Below are 15,046 nucleotides of genomic sequence, written 5' to 3' on the forward strand. Positions count from 1 at the left end.
AAATTTCCGTTCAACAATCACCAAGTTCCGTTTGAATCTACCTCAACAACTGCATAATCTCGGTAGATCCCATGGTCACAATAGAATAACATGTTTTTGTTTAAAACCTATAAAAGACCCCTCTAGACATTCTATCTAGTCAGAAGAGTTAAATAAAAATGAATTTCTACTTCCTATTCGTTTTCCTAGCCATTTTTGCTTGGGCTGGAAACACCGACGCTACCGAGACTGCCGTAGGTGGTACTGAGGTGAGTTTGCAGTTTGTAGTCTTAAAGTTAACAGACAATTTTCAGACCAAGCCAAAACCGCCAGCAACTGGAACAGCTGGGGAGCACGTAAGTTAAAAAAAAACCCTGAGATTTTTTTTAGACTTTAAAAAAATTTGCAAATTTTTAGAAAAAAGGAAAAGGAGCAAAAAATCACAAGAAAGGAGCCGGGGTTAAATTTTTTTTTTTGGAAAAAAAAATTAAAATCTGAATTTCAGGGCAAGAAGAAGGAAGGAGCTGCTGCTGGACATGCCTAAAATTTCAGTTTTTTTTTTGCAATAAATATTTTTCAAATTGTAAAATTAGTCTCTTGGAAAAAGCTGGGGTACTGTAGGGAACTGTAGTGTTATCTTAATAGTGCTTTAGGGATACTGTAGGGTTACGGTAGGGGTACTGTAGGGGTTGTGTAGGAGTGCTGTAGCGACACTGTAGGGGTACTATAAGCTTATTTTAGGGATTCTGTGAGGGTAATGTTTGGATACTGTAGGGCTACCGCAGGGGTACTGTAGGGGTACTGTAGGGGTACTGTAGGGGTACTGAAGGGATACCGTAGTGGTGCTGTAGGGGTACTGTAGAGGTACTGTAGGGGTACTGTAGGGGTACTGTAGGGGTACTGTAGGGGTACTGTAGGGGTACCGTAGTGGTGATGAAGGGGTACTGTAAGGATACCATGGGAGTACTGTAGGGGTACTGTAGGGATACTGTAGGGATACTGTTGTAGTGATGTAGGGGCATTGTAGGGATACTGTGGAAGTAGATTAATAGTACGGGTACTGTAGCGACACTGTAACTATAACGCAGAGGAACCGTAGAGGTACTGTAGATGTTACCGTAGAGGTACCGGTACTGTAAGGGTACTGTCGGGGTACAGAAATAGTAATGTAGAGGTAACGTATGGATATTGTGTTGGGGTACTGTAGCGGCACTGTAGGGGTGTTGCATCTATACCGTAGAGAAACCGAAGGGGCACTGTAACGGTACTGCAAGATTATTGTTTAGGGGTACTGTAAGGATACCATGGGAGTAGTGTAGAAGTACTGTAGGGGTACTGTAGGGGGACTGTAAGGATACTGTAGAGGTACTGTAGAGGTACCTAAGTGGTATTGTGAGGTACTGTAGGGGTACTGTAAGATTATTGTAGAGGAACTGTAGAGATACTGTCGAGGTACTGTGGGGTTACTGTAGGAGTTATAACAAGCTTTATTCTCAATAATAATAGTCAAAATCCGCATACATCGGAGGAATCATCAATAGTTGCTTGATACACTCCTCCTCGATTTCACTGCGATGTCTGTAATCTTGTTGAAAACGGTGATCAGTAATGCATTGCTCAAAGTCCAGATCGTTGATCGGCTGGAATTTTTCAATTGTATTACTTGAATACAGAGAAAAAAGGTTACAGGAAGAGCTAGAAATTGTGCAAAGCTCGAAGTACATAAGCTGAAAATTTGAATTTCCAATAAAAACATGTTTTTATTGGAAAATATCTGCTACACATCGAGAAAGCAAAAAAGACGCAGACGGCAGAAAAATCAACTGTTTTGTGACGCCTTTCAATATCTCGGTTATTGAATGTTTTTCCATAATAACAGACTCTTTCGATATTCTATACAGTTTTCAATTTTTGGCATGTTTTTTTGATTTCCACAAAAACATGTTTTCCAGACATCACAGCAGGAGTTCCAAAAATTGAAAACTGTATAGAATTTCGAATGTGCCTGTTATTATGGAACAGCATTCAATAATCGGAAAATTGTCAGGCTTTCAGGCGTCACAAAAACATGTTTCTTAATATTTTGCGATAACTCATTTTTAGGCAGTATTCTGTGAACTTTCCTGCATAGTTTCCACTATGATCACCATTTTTCTAGCTCTCCTGGTTCTCACTACAAGTCCTGGACAAGTCGAGGTAAGGCTGTTTAGCCTAACCGGCCCAATGGGCCCTGCTAGGCCTCACAGACCGTAAAAAAGTACTTTTTTCCAGTTTCCTAACTTCCAACAAACTTCACCTTTCGACTGCTACATGGCAATTCAAAATCTGGACAATATCAAGGATTTCCCAATGGGGTTAGGTAAGCATTTACCATTAGTTAATCTATTTGCATAGAACGGCTTACAGTAGACTATCAGCTCAATGTGCTTCACAAGTGCCTGGGGCTGTTCAAGCTAGCTCCGGCTCCTGAGACAACTGCTCCAGCGGAGACTTCAGTGCCTCCTAGACCGGCGGCATGAGCCGCCGAAAACAATTTTTGGTTGTGATTTGCAATTATTGAGTGAATATAAATATATATACGACAGTTTGGACGGTCTTGAAAATTGTGCCTAACTGACGTCATAGACTACAAACTACAGCTTATGTACGTGCTATTGATCTTTGAGGCTTCTGCCGTATGCGTCTTTTTTGCTTTCTCGATGTGTAATAGATATTTTCCAATAAAAACATGTTTTTATTGGAAATTCCAATTTTTAGCGTATGTATAAAACAACCCGTGCACAATGAAAACCATCCGCTCTTCCTCATGCTCTCTTTCCTGCTCCTAGCCGCTCTCGCCTGGACTTCAAGCTTCGGGCAATTTCTAGCTCCTCCTGTAAGCTTTTTTCTTTTATTCAAGTAATACAATTGAAAAATTCCAGCCGATCAACGATCTGGACGTTGAACAATGCATTACTGATCACCGTTTTCAACAAGATTACAGACATCGCAGTGAAATCGAGGAGGAGTGTATCAAGCAGCTATTGATGATTCCTCCGATGTATGCGGATTTTGACTATTATTATTGAGAATAAAGCTTGTTATAACTCCTACAGTAACCCCACAGTACCTCGACAGTATCTCTACAGTTCCTCTACAATAATCTTACAGTACCCCTACAGTACCTCACAATACCACTTAGGTACCTCTACAGTACCTCTACAGTATCCTTACAGTCCCCCTACAGTACCCCTACAGTACTTCTACACTACTCCCATGGTATCCTTACAGTACCCCTAAACAATAATCTTGCAGTACCGCTACAGTGCCCCTTCGGTTTCTCTACGGTATAGATGCAACACCCCTACAGTGCCGCTACAGTACCCCAACACAATATCCATACGTTACCTCTACATTACTATTTCTGTACCCCGACAGTACCCTTACAGTACCGGTACCTCTACGGTAACATCTACAGTACCTCTACGGTTCCTCTGCGTTATAGTTACAGTGTCGCTACAGTACCCCTACAGCACTACAACAGTATCCCTACAGTATCCCTACAGCACCCCTACAGTACTTCTACAGTACTCCCATGGTATCCTTACAGTACCCCTAAACAATAATCTTGCAGTACCGCTACAGTGCCCCTTCGGTTTCTCTACGGTATAGATGCAACACCCCTACTCAGTAAAACCGTTCATAATATACCCAGATTCAAACCCATTTAAAACCGTACAAGCCTATACTATGAAAAATTCTAATTTTGGGCAGATGTAAACCAAGATTGTCTAGATCCAAACTTAATTTGCATAGATTGCAAGTTTGAGTAGATGTAAACTGAATTTGTGTAGGTTTGTGTAGATCCAAATTGATTTTGTGTACATCCAAATTAAATTTGTGCAGATAAATTCACAATATAGGCTTGTACGGTTCTAATTTTGTTTGAATCTGGGTATATTCTGAACGGGTTTACTGAGTACAATGCCCCCACAGTACCCCTACAGTTCTTCTACATAACTCCTACAGTACCCTGCTTGTTTCCAAGAAACTAATTTTACAAACCAAAAATATTTATTGCGAAAAATTTGAAAATTATCAGAAATGTTAGGCATGTCCAGCAGCAGCTGCCTCCTTCTTCTTGCCCTGAAATTCAATTTTTTTTTAAATTGTTTTTCTTCATAGAAAAAGCTCACCCCGGCTCCTTTCTTGTGATTTTTTGCTCCTTTTTTTGCGAAAAGGTAGTTATTTGGAAGCGACACGTCCGGGGTTTCGCCGTGAGGCCGGCGCGGCGCTCGACCTCATAGGATCTCTAATTTGAAGAGTTTCTAATTCTACGACGCTGCAAGCCTTCAGACCTGCGGAAGAACACATTAGAAGTGAAATCCATATCTGAAAAAAGATCGGACAATTCAACCTTAAATCTAAAACTTACAAGTTGTACCCAGCCCAACAATTGTCCATTTTCTGCCAATCACTCTGGATAAAGGGCTTCCAAACTCATATTCCCCATGAAAGCTTTCAGTAATGACTAGTTTCTCTTGTAAGTCTATTACCTGCAAATATGTACTTGCTCTTTGAAATCTATTAGATTCAAGATTACCCAAAGAAGTCGATGCTTCAATCCAACGCCGTTATTTTTCCCATTACCATTGTCTTCATAACCATGCACATAAACCCCATTACCAATATTAACTTCATCTGATAGACAAGGTGTACTGTTCGTGAAAGTGTCATCAAACTCGATAATCATTGGATGATAGGCCACATGCTCTGTCATGTTCGGGCAGTAGTTCAAAATATAAGCTTTCACAGGAGTAGCTATATCATGGCAGTCGGTCCCGTTCATTACACATTGAAAACGTCTAAACATGTTTTTTTCCAGAAATCCTGCTGGAACCTCGACGTATCTGAACACAGATTCAAATCAATATTATATAACAAATTTAGCCTTACTTCAAGTCACCTTTACAGTCTACCGATTGATTATTAGCCCTCCATTTTCTCTTACTTGACATGACAACTCGGGAAGTAGTAAGAACATGTCTTTTAGATATGGCACTTGCTCCGGATATATGATACCAGATTCCATTTTCATACTGTCGAGCTGTCAAGTAGAACCATTGACCATTCTTACTAAGTGCTACATTCGCAGGTTTTACATTCGCACTTGCATTGGAGTCTGATGGAGTTTCTGAAAACGAGAAACTTAGATAAAAAACTTTCTCCCCGAACTTACCAAGATGAACGTTTCCACAACTACTTAGACGGTCTTTATTTTCCTCCTCACTTAACTTTCCAGAATGGCTAGCTGACACCAAAAGAAGAGCATTGAGTATCAATTGAAGTTTGATCATCACACAGCGAATTTGGAATAGAATAAATAGTCGGGGGGGGGGGGAACTTTTGAATATTGATTTTTAAATTTTTAAATCGCCAGAATAAATCGCCACGGTGGAAAGTTTATAAAACCACGTGGCGCTGGATAAAGTTTAATGGGCACGTGAAACTTTTTAGTTGAAAAATGGAAAATAATCACAACAATTTAGCCTCCCACCAGCCTACCTAGGCATGTAGGCATGTAGGCATGTAGGCATGTAGGCATATAGGCATGTAGGCACGAAACTTATTGTCAATGGAGTAGGTTTGAATTTAGAGATTGAAATAAAATTAATTAATTATTTAAATATATATTTAAATATATATTTAAAAATTAAATTCATAACGTGAAACCCCCCCCCCCCCCCCTACCTCCCCCATTTATTGATTTTCCCTTTTTTCAAATTGAAAATCAATAAATCCAATCATTCCCATTTTCTCATCAATTTGATCGAAAGAATGTACGCGCCGGGATATTCTCCATACGTTGCCCATGGTTCCCCATATGGTGCTCCGATGTATGGATCCCCGTATGGATACGGATACGCCTCACCTGCCTATGTGCAACCAGTCGGACCGCCGGTTTATGTTGGACACGGAGGATATTATAATGAGTGAGTTGACTTTAACGAGGAATCAAAATGTTGAGCTAGATATTGGTTACAATTTATAATTGACAATTTTTTGATAGCTCTTCCAGATTTCAAGATATCACATATGAAAGAAAAAAGGACCCTTCTTTAAGTCCTCATACCTCTGAAACCAAAAGAGGTACTCAAAAGTTATTAACTAGCAGAATGTTCAACTAGATATGTTTAACAATTTGTTTGTTAACAACTTTTTGATAGCTCTTCTGGATTCTGAGATATGGACGCGTCACCAAAACAGGCTTATTTCGTGGATTTTGCAATTTGTCAATAAGCTCTCATATCTCTGAAACTAGGAAAGTTATCAAAAAGTTATTAACTGACAAAATGTTTACCACAATACGTTTAGCAATTTGTTAGTTAACAACTTTTTGATAGAGTAAACGATTACGGTTTTAATATAAATTTCAGTGATTGCTGTGGATGCTGCTGTGGAGGATACTATTACTAGCTCTTGATATGTATTATTTGAATAAAATGATTTCCGTTTTTTTCAGGAGTTTTTGGGCAATTTGGCAGTCACTAGAAAAAGTGCAGGCTATCCGATTTTTAATATAAATCTATTTTTTCATATGAACCCTTCCATTGTGTCGCCCATTGTATCGCTCCCCACTTTGCATTGCTTTTTCCACATTTCAATATGAAATTTCTACATATTTTATTCCTTTTTCTATTAACTACTTATATCCATACTTTTGAACATAGTGCATCTGAAGAATGGAATGATAAATTAGAAAATGCGCTGGATAGGTTATTAAATCTAGTTGGAACTGTTGAGCAAATGGGTAAGTGTTCATACTTGTCTTTAATTTCAGCAACTCGACTTTCTATAGTCATATTCATTTTGAATGTCCAAAACTTGACTAGTTTAGGTTTGTAGCGACACCATGCCCAAAGGTGGAAAAATTATGAAAATTAACTTTTTAGCCTGCATTACAGCTTTCTTCTCGTGTTTGAATTTTTGATTTTTTGCCTATTTTGTAAGTGAACTGACACACCCAAAGTGTACTAGTTTTGCACATGGTGCATCGATTTGTAATATATTTGAAATCTAGTTTTCTTTTATGGGGTTATTCAAGTAGTGTCGGAAAATTAAAAAAGTGTAGAAAAATTACGTCACAACTGTATTCAAGTATATAAAAACATGTATTTAAATACATTTTGCTACATTACTTGAATAACCCCATTACTCTGTAGTTGTATTTCAATACTGATACTTCAAAATTAAATTTAAGCAAAACATGGTGCATCGACCGGATCCTTTCATAAGTCAATGTTATAGTTTTGTAGCTCAAAAAATAAACAACTTCAAATGTGAAATTTTCAGTTGATCTACTCAACGAGATAGACTTTGTTTTGAAGAATATGGCTGAGTTGGATATTTTAGTAGTGAGAAAGGTTCAGGATAAATGTAAGTTTGAAGAAAAACCGAAAATTTCGACTACTAAAAAATTGTTTGCAGTGGATTTTGTCCCGCACGATGACATCAAAGTTTCTCCAATACCAATATGTCCTCGAGAATAATAATAATATCATTTTTATTTGAGTCTGGTTATTTGGCTATTAGATAAAATTGTTATACAAAAACTTGTTTCAGGATCTGAAAAAACTTTGGTCCTGTTTTTCCACACTACTACGGCTTTAAAGAGAGATTGCAAAACGTAGAAAAATTTGTAAAGATCATTTTCTAATTAAACTCTGTTTCATGAGAACACCTATTTTCCAAGTTGTGGGCCACTTACGATTAGCAGTTCTAGTCAAAATAAAGTCCCGCAGGATGTCAGCTGCGGTAACTTTTCCGTAACGAAATTTTGGATGATTTACATTCCTACATGCCTAAATTTCTACATGCCTATATGCCTACATGCCTACATGCCTACATTCCTACATGCCTACATGGCTACATTTCTACATGCCTACATGCCTACACGCCTACATGCCTACATGCCTACATTCCTACATGCCGACATGGCTACATGGCTACATGGCTACATGGCTACATGCCTACATGTCTACATGCCTACATTTCTACATGCCTAAATGCCTACATGCCTACATGCCTACATGCCTACATGCCTACATGCCTACATGCCTACATGCCTACATGCCTACATGTCTACATGCCTACATGCCTACATGCCTACATTCCTACATGCCTATATGCCTACATGCCTACATGCCTACATTCCTACAGGCCTACATGGCTACATTTCTACATGCCTACATGCCTACATTCCTACATGCCGACATGGCTACATGGCTACATGGCTACATGCCTACATGTCTACATGCCTACATTTCTACATGCCTAAATGCCTACATGCCTACATGCCTACATGCCTACATGCCTACATGCCTACATGCCTACATGCCTACATTCCTACATGCCTATATGCCTACATGCCTACATGCCTACATTCCTACATGCCTACATGGCTACATTTCTACATGCCTACATGCCTACACGCCTACATGCCTACATGCCTACATTCCTACATGCCGACATGGCTACATGGCTACATGGCTACATGCCTACATGTCTACATGCCTACATTTCTACATGCCTAAATGCCTACATGCCTACATGCCTACATGCCTACATGCCTACATGCCTACATGCCTACATGCCTACATGCCTACATGCCTACATGCCTACATGCCTACATGCCTACACGCCTACATGCCTACATTCCTACATGCCGACATGGCTACATGGCTACATGGCTACATGCCTACATGTCTACATGCCTACATTTCTACATGCCTACATTTCTACATGCCTACATGCCTACATGCCTATATGCCTACATTCCTACATGCCTACATGCCTACATGCCTACATTCCTACATGCCTATATGCCTACATGCCTACATGCCTACATTCCTACATGCCTACATGGCTACATGGCTACATGCCTACATGTCTACATGCCTACATGCCTACATGCCTACATGCCTAGGGGCCATTTTTGTGCCTATTTTCCATTTTCCAATTAAAAATCAATAATTTATTTATCAAGAAGATATGGAGATCGTTTTCAAAATACACAAAAACTCGTAGCAAATACCAAAAAAAATCAATAAATCAATAAATCACTTGAAGACCTTCTTCTCGCCAGCGCTGGGATCCACCAAAAAGTCCAATTTCTTAAAGAGCTTCCAACTCTCGTTCAAATCGTCTTTCAAGCTTCCGTCACGGCGGATGTGATGCTGGAAAATTAACTTTTTAGCCGAAATTTCGATTTCCACGTAAAAATGAATACGATTTTCGAATTCAGCACTAAAAATCACCCCGGGGGTACATTTTTCAAAGTTCTAGCAAGTTTAAAAATTTTTTTTTGGGGTACTGTAGCTCCGACTGTAGATTGGGAGCAAACAGTTGAAATTTGAATTTTTCTTCAAAAATCACTACAATTTTTGAATTCAGGGCTGTATTTTACGTCTCAGCCCCAATTTTGAAAGCTCTAGCAGGTTTTTGGAAATTTTCGGGTTACTGTAGCCCCGAATGTGTGCAAACACCGCCGGAACACCGATTTTCACGGGTTTTCACACTAGAACTCTAAAAAATCACGGATAGGGCAAAGAAAATGTGCTGATTCCAAATTTTCAAACAAAATTTTGCAAAAATCAATATTGTCCAAGAAATTCTGCCTCAACTCACCCCACGATCCTCCAAAGTGTATCCGTTCATTGCGTACTTGAGATCGAATAGGAGACGGATCTCCAGCCACTTTTCCATAATCATTTCGACTGAAAATTTTATATTCTAAAGTAAAACTCAGAAAAAAAGGCCAGGACTTACCGGTAAATGCACTAGAGGTCTTGGAGTTGAGGCCCTCACGGATACGAAACATTTCGATCTGAAAATTAATTTTTTTAAATTCTCAAGTCAAAAAATATTTAGTTCATTGAAATTTTTGCTAAAAATTCAGAATCAGCGTGTTTAGTTTACCCTATCTGTGATTTTTCAGAATTCTAGTGCAAAAATCCGTAAAATTCAGTGTTTCGGTATAGTGTTTGCCAAAATCGGACCTACAGTAACCCAAAAATTTAAAAATTGTAATTGTTGCAATTTGAACTAAAAATTTGAAATCAGCGTATCTTGTTTACCCTATCCGTGATTTTTTAGAGTTCTAGTGCAAAAACCCGTGAAATTCAGGGTTCCGGCGGTGTTTGCACGAAATCGGGCCTACAGTAACCCGGAAATCTCCAAAAACCTGCTAGAGCTCTCAAAATTGCGGCCTAGAGGTAAAATACAGCGCTGAATTCAAAAATTTTAATGATTTTCGCCAAAAATTTCAAATTTCAGCTAAAACTAGCCTACCATCTCATTATCACCGAAATCTTTCTTAGCTCTCACAGTCCATAGAGGTCGGGATTTTGATGTCAACTCGACAAGCGTGGCTTCAGCGCTTTCCGTCCATTTTGTAGGCATTTTGGCTGAAAATTTGCTGAAAATTTGCTTAAACTAGAGAAAAATTGAAGAAAATCAAGAAATTTCACCGTTTTGAACAGAATTCTGGAAAAAAACTTTAAAAAATTAGAAAAAAAAACAATTAAAAATATTTTTTGCAAGTTATCAATTAACAATAATTATAGGTAATATCACAAAAAATTATCAAATTTTTTTTTTCATTTGAAATTCGTCATCAAAATGGCTCGAAATCTTGGCATTTGTCGGAGGAAAATTGTGCAAACAAATCGATAATTTATTCGTCTAGGAACAGAGCATCGTAAAGCCGGCGTTGAACTCGCAGAGCATTCATCCGACCTTGTTCATTGGCTATTCTGAAACAGAAAAAAATTATTAGCCAAAGCGGGGGGTCGAACTTTGGTGCTGTGAGTGGAAGTTGAGCTTCTACCCAGTTGAGCCACTTGCCCACTTGAATTTTTTTCGAGTTTTTCAAAATTTTAAAAACTTTTTCGACTCAGAATTTTACGCTAAAAACGATTTTTCATGTGAAATTCTGGAAAAACAAACCTCCGCAAATTCGCGGCAACCATTGCTCCAAAATGATCAAATTCGTCTTGATGGGCGACTGGCGGAGTGGTAATAACTTGCATCGGCTGAATATTGGACACCTGGCGGCGGCATGACTAAAATTTCAAAGTTTTTGAAAGAAATTTATAAATTTAGGCAAAATACTCGGGGTTACTGTAGATCAAAAAGTGTGCAATCGAATTTTTTTGTAGTTTTGAGGAATATCTCAGTAAAATCAATAGGATTTTTGAATTCAGCATCAAAAATTAGTCCTGGGGCTCAGTTTTGAGAGCTCTAGCAGTTTTTTTAAATTTTTGGTGGGTTACTGTAGCTCCGAAAGTGTGCAAACACCGAATTTCACGGATTTTTGCACAAAAACTCTGAAAAATTACAGGTATGGTGAACAAAAAACGCTGTTTTCGAATTTTTGACTTAAAATTTTTCTAAAAAAAATAGGGACCTAAAAAATTTAGTTGTTTTCTTTTTTCTGGGTTACTGTAGCTAGAAAAGTGTGTGCAAACGATATTTTGCACTAAAAACTTGAATTCCGAGTAATTTAATGACGCCAAATTCAAATTTTTTATCGAAAACTACTCCCGACTTCTCACTTCCAAAATATTACCTTCTTCCTGCCCGGCTGCTCATCCTCATCTTCCAGCTCCTCTTCCAACCCACTTGACGACCCATTTGGGCTTCTAGTCGGACTATAGTGAACGCCACGTTTTAAAGACGTGGATGACGTCACGAATGTTGATGATGACGTCATTTTTGGTTCATTGGAGCACGTAGCAATCTGTGAGGAGTCAATCATCGACTGTTGTGATAATTGCGGTGGAGGTTGATTATTGAACATTTGGAACATTTTCTCCTCAGTTGATGTGGGCTCATAGGAGATTTGTGCTCTGAAAAGTTTAGATTTAAAGAAAAATTGGTGGCCTAGAAATTGGAAAACTTCGGCCGTGAATTTTTATGAAAGTTTTTTTTAGTTTTTAAACCACTCAAAAATGTTGATTCTCCGCCGAGGTATAGCTCAATAAAGTTGCTGGCCTAGTTTTGGAATTCTAGGCCATATGTACCTGAAAACTAGGCTACCGTGGTATTTTTATTTCAATTTTTGAAAAAAAATTGAGAAAAAAGAAAAAAAAAATTTTTCAAATTTTTTCAAACTCTTGTAACTTGTTCAATTTTTGCCCGTTTTTGCAAATTTTTATTACAAAATTAAGCTAATTGTTTAAATTTACAACATTTTAAAAGTTAGCCAAAAAAAAAGTCTTCCGAATTCTGAAAAAAATTGAATTTTTTTTTTGTTTTTTGAAAAAAAAAATTATTTTGGATTTTTGACTTTTTTTTTCAAACCCTTGTAACTTTCTCAATTTTCGTTTTTTTTCGGAGTTTTTTTGTCACAATGACTCAAATTTTCTGAGTTTTAACGTTTTTTTTTACAATTTGACGGTTGGGTCCCCCCACGAAAAGGAGTACTGTAGTTTTCGTGTCGGGAGCCAAAATAGTCCAAACCTAGTCATGATTTTACGTAAAAAAAAAAGCTCCCGATAAACTGATTACGAATTTTATTGTTTTAAAATGTAAAACTGAAATTTCCATGAATTTTTAAGACTTTGGGTCCTACCACGAAAATGAAAGAGTACTGTAGTTTTCGCGGCGGGACCCAAAAAAGTCTAAACCTAGCCATGATTATACTTGAATGAAAGCTCTCGGTGAACTGATTACAAATTTTATTCTCTAGAAATTAAAAATTGAAAAATCATAAAGTTTTGAGACTTTGGGTCACGCCACGAAAAGGAATACTGTAGTTTTCGTGGCGGGACCCAAAATAGTCAAAACTTAGTCATGATTATACTTAAATGAAAGCTCTTGTTAATCTCTATTCAAATTTTTGCGTAAAATCCAAAAAAGCACAAACCTCTGCCCACACGACGTGGAATTCGGGGCCAACTCATAGGTGTGCTCACACGTGTCGCCGAGCCTTTTCGCCTCCTTCTCATCTAGAAAAGTGAGCATTCTATAAAATTTCCAAGTGGGCTCTTTCATCGCGTCTTCCATATATTTTCCCTCGTGAACCCATCGGAGCTTCCGTACAAATGTGTCTTTTAGATTTTTCCACTGAGATCTGACGTCTTCACACGTGAATTTTATGGGCATTTGAAACATTGAATTGAGCTCTGACGTCACTTCACGGAGGCAGGAGGTCTGGAAACGGAGAAAATCGATAATTTATTGATTTTTTAAGATTTTTTACTTTATTTTTTTGAAAATTCTGCAATTTTCTTAAATTTTAACATTTTCAAAAAAGTTTTTATTTTTTATTTTTTTTGAATTTAAATATTTTAAAATTTGCCAAAATATAACTTATAATTTTATTGAATTTTGGAAAACTTTTTAAATTCTACAAAAAAATCTGGCTAAATTTTTTTTCAAACTCCTTAGCTTTTCAAGTTTTAAACAATGTTTGGCAATTTTTTTGTCAAAAAAGGGAAATTTTTGAAATTTTACAATTTGAAAGAGTTTGAGATTAGAATATCACCAAAATTATGAAAAAAAAATATTTTTTTTTTTGGAAACTGTTTTTTTAAATTTTTTAAATATTTTGCAAACCCGTAACTTTTTCTATTTTCAACAATTTTTGGCATTTCTTTTTTCAAAAAAAGGCCAATTTTTAGCAGTTTCAATATTAAATAAAATTTCAGATCACAATCTTGTAAAAGTTTTGAGAGAAATATATTTTTTTGGAAACAAATTTTTTTAAACCCCGTAAGCCTCATTTTCAACAATTTTTGGCAATTTTTTTTTGTCAAAAAAGACTAATTTTTAGAAATTTAAAAATTATATAAAATATATAATATCATAGGATAACTTTTTCTAAAGTGTTTTATTTTAACTCTGCAAAAAATTTGTGTTTTCTACTAAACTTTAAAATTGTTCAATCCTCTGTAAGTTCCTCAATTTCCAACATTTATCAAAGATTTTTCTACCAAAATGACCCAAATTTCCTGAACATCAACCACATACCTTCAAAGTTCTATAATTACTTTCTCCAAAATAATTCTTATCCCAAATGACTGGCCGGTTCCGAATGGCATTGATGAGGCACTGACGGGATGGATCCGTCCATTGTGCCATTTTTCTGAAAAAATTAGGTTTTTTTTTGTTGGAAATAGGTAATGGAAATATGATAATAAAAAAAATAGGAAAAAGAAAAAAATTAATAATTAAAAAAATTCGAACATTTTTGAAAAGATTTTTTTTTGGAAATTAATTTCCCTCGAATTTTTTATAATTTGCTAAAACTTTCAAATCAGAAGAACTGATATTTTCTTACTAAATTTAGATTTTTATAGAAAGTTTTCAATAAAAATCTGGTAGAAATTGTGATAAAATGCACAAAAAGTCCGAGTTTCTGGTCGTAAAAATTTGAATTATAGATAATTAAAAAATTAATTTTTGGAAAAAATTTTTGGGAAAAAAATTTGAAAACATTTTTTTTTTGGAAAAATTTAATTTTCTTCTAAAATTCAAAATTTGTATAGGCAATTAATTTTCAGATAATTCAAAAAAATCAAATTTTAATGTTTTATTCTAGAAAAAAATTACCCAAAATTTAGTCAAAATATCCAGAAAAAACCGCAGTTCCGCTAAAAAAATTTTTTGCAAAAAAATCCGGTTTTTCCGCTAAAAATTTTTGCACAAAAAAAACCTATTTCTCGCCAAAGGAATCTTTGAAAAAACCAAATTTCCTAGTCGTAAAAATCCCGAATTTCTCATTAAAATCAACAAAAACTCTCGAAAATTTCGATAAAAACGCCTAAAAACGTGGCAAACACAGGTGGTGGCAAAGAGATGTGCGACCGCGACGCGTCGCTGTCGCGCGTCGCGTTTCTCTGCGTCTCGGCCGTCAGGCACACTGTCTCAGTGTGTGTCTGCCGCGACAGCGACTTGACTGGGGGGACTCTCCGTGTTCGGTGTGCTCTCTCGCGGGGGGGGGGGGGTACCCCGTTCGGGTTAAGGAGGGAGGGAACCGCCCGTGTTTTTCACTTTATGTACATTATGTATTTCATCTTTGATG

The 15,046-nt window shown here is 36.9% G+C and overlaps 8 protein-coding genes across 8 annotated transcripts; 5 read left to right on the plus strand and 3 right to left on the minus strand.

Moving 5' to 3' along the window:
* Positions 1–158: 158 nt before the first annotated feature.
* F36D1.5 (Dauer Up-Regulated) lies at positions 159–563 on the plus strand (the record flags this gene model as incomplete). Its single annotated transcript, NM_060492.3, has 4 exons — positions 159–248; positions 294–335; positions 397–438; positions 485–563. 4 exons carry the CDS (start codon positions 159–161, stop codon positions 521–523), a joined length of 213 nt encoding a protein of 70 aa, NP_492893.2. The 3' UTR covers positions 524–563.
* Positions 564–2,118: 1,555 nt separating this feature from the next.
* On the plus strand, positions 2,119–2,498 carry F36D1.10 (Pancreatic hormone; the record flags this gene model as incomplete). The annotated part of the gene is made up of 3 exons (NM_001026281.1): positions 2,119–2,175; positions 2,251–2,338; positions 2,386–2,498. The coding sequence occupies 3 exons, from the start codon at positions 2,119–2,121 to the stop codon at positions 2,496–2,498; spliced, it is 258 nt and encodes an 85-aa protein (NP_001021452.1).
* Positions 2,499–2,707: 209 nt separating this feature from the next.
* On the plus strand, positions 2,708–3,047 carry F36D1.15 (Neuropeptide-Like Protein; the record flags this gene model as incomplete). Its single annotated transcript, NM_001264676.1, has 2 exons — positions 2,708–2,854; positions 2,901–3,047. 2 exons carry the CDS (start codon positions 2,708–2,710, stop codon positions 3,045–3,047), a joined length of 294 nt encoding a protein of 97 aa, NP_001251605.1.
* A 966-nt stretch (positions 3,048–4,013) lies between these two features.
* Positions 4,014–5,378, minus strand: F36D1.6 (Peptidase S1 domain-containing protein). Its single transcript, NM_060493.3, has 6 exons — positions 5,198–5,378; positions 4,915–5,152; positions 4,562–4,868; positions 4,394–4,514; positions 4,155–4,350; positions 4,014–4,104 (listed from the first exon to the last, which is right to left on the minus strand). Exons 1-5 carry the CDS (start codon positions 5,313–5,315, stop codon positions 4,271–4,273), a joined length of 864 nt encoding a protein of 287 aa, NP_492894.2. The 5' UTR covers positions 5,316–5,378; the 3' UTR covers positions 4,014–4,104; positions 4,155–4,270.
* Positions 5,379–5,776: 398 nt separating this feature from the next.
* F36D1.4 (Spore coat protein) lies at positions 5,777–6,474 on the plus strand. The gene is made up of 2 exons (NM_060494.2): positions 5,777–5,951; positions 6,396–6,474. Exons 1-2 carry the CDS (start codon positions 5,797–5,799, stop codon positions 6,433–6,435), a joined length of 195 nt encoding a protein of 64 aa, NP_492895.1. The 5' UTR covers positions 5,777–5,796; the 3' UTR covers positions 6,436–6,474.
* Positions 6,475–6,565: 91 nt separating this feature from the next.
* spex-1 (uncharacterized protein) lies at positions 6,566–7,571 on the plus strand. Its single transcript, NM_001264679.2, has 3 exons — positions 6,566–6,769; positions 7,312–7,395; positions 7,447–7,571. The coding sequence occupies exons 1-3, from the start codon at positions 6,625–6,627 to the stop codon at positions 7,506–7,508; spliced, it is 291 nt and encodes a 96-aa protein (NP_001251608.1). The 5' UTR covers positions 6,566–6,624; the 3' UTR covers positions 7,509–7,571.
* Positions 7,572–8,980: 1,409 nt separating this feature from the next.
* On the minus strand, positions 8,981–10,435 carry F36D1.9 (MADF domain-containing protein). Its single transcript, NM_001026282.4, has 4 exons — positions 10,309–10,435; positions 9,787–9,844; positions 9,646–9,734; positions 8,981–9,194 (listed from the first exon to the last, which is right to left on the minus strand). Exons 1-4 carry the CDS (start codon positions 10,417–10,419, stop codon positions 9,078–9,080), a joined length of 375 nt encoding a protein of 124 aa, NP_001021453.1. The 5' UTR covers positions 10,420–10,435; the 3' UTR covers positions 8,981–9,077.
* Positions 10,436–10,534: 99 nt separating this feature from the next.
* madf-2 (MADF domain-containing protein) lies at positions 10,535–14,107 on the minus strand. The gene is made up of 5 exons (NM_060495.7): positions 13,993–14,107; positions 12,887–13,173; positions 11,588–11,867; positions 10,966–11,081; positions 10,535–10,772 (listed from the first exon to the last, which is right to left on the minus strand). Exons 1-5 carry the CDS (start codon positions 14,101–14,103, stop codon positions 10,694–10,696), a joined length of 873 nt encoding a protein of 290 aa, NP_492896.1. The 5' UTR covers positions 14,104–14,107; the 3' UTR covers positions 10,535–10,693.
* Between the last annotated feature and the right edge of the window lie 939 nt (positions 14,108–15,046).

Source organism: Caenorhabditis elegans, chromosome I, assembly GCF_000002985.6.
Source record: "Caenorhabditis elegans chromosome I".
Classification (NCBI taxonomy): domain Eukaryota; kingdom Metazoa; phylum Nematoda; class Chromadorea; order Rhabditida; family Rhabditidae; genus Caenorhabditis; species Caenorhabditis elegans.